General features: G+C 40.3%; 1 protein-coding gene across 1 annotated transcript; it reads left to right on the top strand.

Moving 5' to 3' along the window:
- Positions 1 to 964: 964 nt before the first annotated feature.
- On the top strand, positions 965 to 2,567 carry LOC145168711 (protein BIG GRAIN 1-like B). Its single transcript, XM_079087441.1, has one exon. It carries the CDS (start codon positions 1,242 to 1,244, stop codon positions 2,442 to 2,444), a length of 1,203 nt encoding a protein of 400 aa, XP_078943567.1. The 5' UTR covers positions 965 to 1,241; the 3' UTR covers positions 2,445 to 2,567.
- The last annotated feature ends 2,685 nt before the right edge of the window (positions 2,568 to 5,252 follow it).

The raw sequence follows: 5,252 nt of genomic DNA, 5'->3' as shown, positions 1-5,252 counted from the left end.
CTAATCTTTTCATTACAGGAACCATTCTTAAAAGGAAAACGAAGACCCTATACTAACAGGAAGTTTGCGAATGAAATTTTGAAAGAGTTTGATTGTAATAGGACTGTTGTTTGTCCACTTCTAACTAATTTTAAACTACTTTTGGGACAAGGGGCAGTTTTGGAAGAACCGGAAATTTACAGGAGACTTGTGGGCAAGCTTAAATTTTTAGTCCACACTAGACCCGATTTGGCTTTTGCTGTTGAGCATCTAAGCCAATTTATATCTGAGCCAAGAGAGCCACACCTTGATGCTGCTACACATGTTTTAAAATATCTCAAAAATGATCCTAATCAAGGTTTATTGATGAACAAATCCAATGATTATTCATTACAAGCCTACTACGATTCTAATTGGGTTTCATGTCCTCAACCCATAAGAAGTGTGGGTGGCTTCATAATACTTCTTGGAAACAGCCTCATTGCATGGAAATCAAAGAAACAAATTACAGTTTCATTATCCTCTGCAGAAGTAGAATATCACAGCATGCAAAGAGTGACAACTGAGTTGGCATGGTTGACTCGTTTATTAAATGACCGTTTACTCACCAACGAAGAACAAAGTATAATACAAAAACAAAGGGCCTGGGGCATCCAATGGATTTGTGTAAAGAAGCTCATGGAACAGTCCGTGAGAAATTGAGAATTCATTGTCGGCCCGTTACGCGATTCATGAAAATTAAAAAAGAGATCCATCATTAATGTTGCCATCTTTCCAAGGTGGTTGACTCCGTGCATCATATACCAATAAAGCAATTTCCTTATATATGCTTACGTGTTTACTTATATGAACATATGCTTTAAAGTTCATGGCCCTATAGGTCATGTTCTTAAACCTTTATTAATTATTTATCATATATACATTTTAAAAAATCTTGTAGTTATAGAAAAGTAGTAATAATTTGAAGAAGGTACCTTTTCTGGGATTCACAGCGTGATAAGGCTTAATTAGCTTTGTCACCCGACCATACCCCATCTAACGCATCTTTATAAAGACAAGGTAGTAACTGTAATACAGGGAAAGTCAGAAATATTTACCTCTATTGCCGACTCTGTTTCCATCATCGGATCTCTTGTTTTCCGTTTTCACTTCATAAAAGTGTATCATCATCTGCCACTCTCAACCCCCGTTCCTTTCAAAACTGTTGCAATTTTGATCCAAACTCCTTTCTGCTTGATTCTTTTCGTGAAAAAGTATCGTTAATGGATTCTGTTGATAGGAATCGGTACAGGTGCCAAAGAGAAATTCCGTCTTTCTCGTCGACTTTGCTTGACAAAATCTACCGATCGATCGATGAAAGAGATGATGAGGAGAAGTCGGTGGTTTATAGAGAAACCATGAAGAAGAGACAAAGCATTGATGGTTGTTTCCAAGTTGATGGTAGTGGGTCGAAGAATATCAGGGAAATGGTTGTTGGACGAAAATCAGTTGCAGGTTTTGAAAGTAGTTCCCAACGAAGTGAAGGAAACTCCTTCTTCTACAGTTCAACCCTCGGTTCTTCCTGTTCTGGATATGGCGTCGGATTTTCGTCGTCGTCGGAGGCTGAAACAGTATACGGATGTCCGGCGAGACCTAAACCTATTCGTACGAGCACCCACGATGCCAATGCATGCGACAAACAGAGTGTTACGTATCCCCAAATTCATCAACCTGAAGATTTGCAACCAAAGGCTAAACGTAAAGGCAAGTTTGGGAAGACGAAATCGGGAGCTATGAAGATCTATGGTTACCTGAAGAAAGGAAAGCGACCGCTTTCTCCGGGAGGTCGATTAGCAGCTTTTTTAATTTCACTTTTCACTACTGGAAACGCGAAGAAATCGTTCTGCACTGGAGGTGACGATGAGGCGGTAATTCATGGGAAAAGGGAATCAAAATCGGCCAATGCTTCAATGCCTTCGTCGGTATCTTCATTTTCACGATCGTGTCAGAGCAAAACTCCATCGTCGTCGTCAAGAGGAAACATAATCACCACCGAGATAAAAAGATCTGTGAGGTTTTATCCAGGCACTGTGATTGTCGACGAACATCGTCAACCTCGTGAACGCAAATCAGTTAACGGAGACCGATCTGATTCACTTTCGGTAAAATTTGCCAGGAATTCAGTCAGCGAAGAGATACAAAAGCATTCGACAGAGAACAAATTCCATATCGAAGAAACTAAGAGAAATTTATTGAAGAATTACCAGAAGAAGGTTGAATATCCGTTTGATTCGATTAAAACTAATGCCGTTACTGACAACGACGACGACGATGAAGATGACTCTGCAAGCTATGCAAGCTCCGATCTCTTTGAATTGGATCATCTTTCCGCCATTGGAATGGATCGATGTATGAAGGAATTGCCACTTTACGAAACAACTAGTATTGCTGCAAATCGAGCCATTGCTAATGGTCTCCTTGTATGATCCTCAGCAGCCATAAACCAAAATATGAAAAATTAAAAAGTATATGGCCACTTTGGATGAACTTATTTAAAATTAGATATTTGGATGAACTTATTTAAAATTAAATATAATATAAAATCAGTACTAGGAAATTAATATGTAATACGTTCTATCTGTATTATATTTTAGGGTTGAAATTATTAAATAAAATATAACGGCTAACTTATAACAAAACATTAGAGTTTAATGGGTATCCGTTAAATATCATATCATGAAAAATGTATTCAAGAGAAAATTACACTTTTGGTCCTTATACTTTACCAAAAATCATAAATTTAGTCCAAATTTTCAGATCGACCTAATGTTGTCCTTAGGTTTGAATTTCAATGCGGATATTATCCCTTCCCCATATAAAATGATTTCCAAAGATGGACTAAGTTCACAATTACGAGTACAATATTGAAAGTGCAACATCCAACATGTGCAACCCATGCATGCAATCATGTACATGCTGATAGAAACCTTTTTTGAGATGGCTAATCTCCCAGAATTCAAAAAGAAGAACACAGAAGATTGCAACAATTTGCTTAATCATCTCCTCAAAGAAATTACAATGCAATGCATAAATATAACTATCGGCTAGAAAATAGGAAAACATGAGCTAAAACGAAGAACGTCACTATGACCAGTTCTTGTGAAGAAACATTGTCTCCTACATGATGCGAACGGCAAGAAGTAATGAAGACTGGGGTTAATCTCTACTTTATTCACGGAACGAGCTGGAAGTATTTAACTTGGGCTTTGTATTGGGCTCTTTAGGTAAGGGTGGGGCTGTTGTAATTGGGCTCGTATCAATACCCCGCCCATGAGAATCGACCTTGTCCTCAAGGTCGGAAATCGATGTTGCTATTGGGGAAAAAGTGGACGGAGTGGACCCTTGAAAAGTGACTGTAGTGCTGCCCTGCTGAAACGTGAGCGAAGGGACTGAAAAAGTCGGTTGTGATCGGACCTAAGGAGCGTAACCAATCGAACCTAAGGATAACATCAAATCATTTGAATAGCAAAACAAACAACTTAACTGTAAATGAAGCTTCATTGAGTGTGAGGGGAACGTTTGGGCAGTAGCCGTTGCAAAGTAGTGGGTCGCCATTGTCGATGAGGACCGGAAAGGGCGATGCCGGCTGGACTAGAAGGTGCAAATCAACAGCTATTCCAGGTTGAATCAAGTTATGAGTGTTGTCGGAATCAACGAGAATTTGAAGCGGTTTGAGGTTGACAAACCCCGTGAGACGTAAGGCGGTAGTAGGTACAAGAAAGTGGGGAAGATCAGGTGCCTCTTGAAGAACCAGAACGTGTGGCTGTGCAGGAGGGTGAGGAGCGTCCGATTCGTTGTCGGCGATAAACAAGAATTGTGGTGAAACACATTTGTGGTCGGGGTGGTATTTCACAGGGCAACGAAAGCAAAGTCCTGAGGCACGACGTTGTTGGATTTGCTCGGGAGATAAGCGGGTAGTAGGTAGGGCGGTGGTGGAGGTTACCAGAGTTGGTAGGAGAGGCAGGTTGCATGGGGGTTGTGGTGAAGAGGTGACAGAGGACAAAGGTGCGGGTGCTGGTGTGGAAACTGGGGAACAACCAAGTTTGTCTTCAATTAGTTTAGACAAGCCGTAAGCTTGATGTAGGGTAGTGGGACGAAGCACGACTAATTCAGTTTGGATGTCCTGTGTAAGGCCCGAGATGTAGCAATTGAGGAGGGCTTCATTAGAAAGCCCAATGACGCGGTTACACAATTTATCAAACGCCTCTTGGTAGGCGGTCACAGTGGTTAGTTGTTTGAGCTTGAATAGGGCGGCTTGGTGGTTCTCGTAATCGGACGGACCAAACCGGAGTTCGAGAGCCCGGGAAAATTCTGACCATGTCCCTAGAAGTTGGTTGTTGGTAAGGTACTTATACCAACTCAATGCATCACCGATGAAGTGAAACTGGGCCAAAGATAGGCGTTGTGGTGGAAGAATAGAGTAATAGGTGAAATAGTTCTCATCCTGAAAAAGCCAATCGAGGGGATTGGATCCGTCAAATGTTGGGAGGTTAATTTTTGGTGGCCGGAGGTTGGTGTGCGGTGGCGGTGGCGGTGGCTGTGGGCCGTTGATTATATTGGGGATATTAAGATCAATTCACAGAATTTGAATTGAATCTTATATCCATTACATCCATAACTAATCCTGGATCTATTTCTGTCAAATTTTACCATGATTTTGCTCTTATAAAGCAGTTGAAGGACAAGAAGATGATTGGCAGTGGTAGAGTTCAAGCTGGCTTATATTTTTTACAGGATTCTCCACATTCTTCTATGGTTTCTGTCAATGCAGTTTCATGTCAACAATGGCACCAAAGATTTGGCCATCCATCTGTCAGTAAACTCAAGATGCTTGATAGTATTCTTGTGTCAAATAAGGATTTTGATAAAACCGCATGTGTTATTTGTCCTTTAGAAAAACAAAAGAAGTTGTCCTTTCCTTCTTCAAACAATGTAAAACTCAATCCTTTTGATTTAGTACATTGTGATATTTGGGGACCATATGATGTTAATTCCCATCAAGGGCATAGATATTTCATAACTTTGGTTGATGATTGTTCAAGATTCACTTGGACTTATCTGGTTAGACAAAAGGCAGATGCTCAAACTGTTATTCCAAAGTTATTTCAAATGGTTCAAACTCAATTTGGGACTAATATCAAGGATTTTAGATCTGATAATGCAAAAGAATTAGCTTTCACTGAATTCTTTGAAGCTAAAGGTACCCTTCACCAATTTTCTTGTGTGGAAAGACC

This window comes from Lactuca virosa, chromosome 4, assembly GCF_052849685.1.
Source record: "Lactuca virosa cultivar CGN04683 chromosome 4, Lactuca_virosa_CGN04683_v6, whole genome shotgun sequence".
In the NCBI taxonomy this organism is placed as follows: Eukaryota; Viridiplantae; Streptophyta; class Magnoliopsida; order Asterales; family Asteraceae; genus Lactuca; species Lactuca virosa.
The sequence above is the reverse complement of the archived record's forward strand: the minus strand, read 5'-3'. Positions and strand labels throughout refer to the sequence as shown.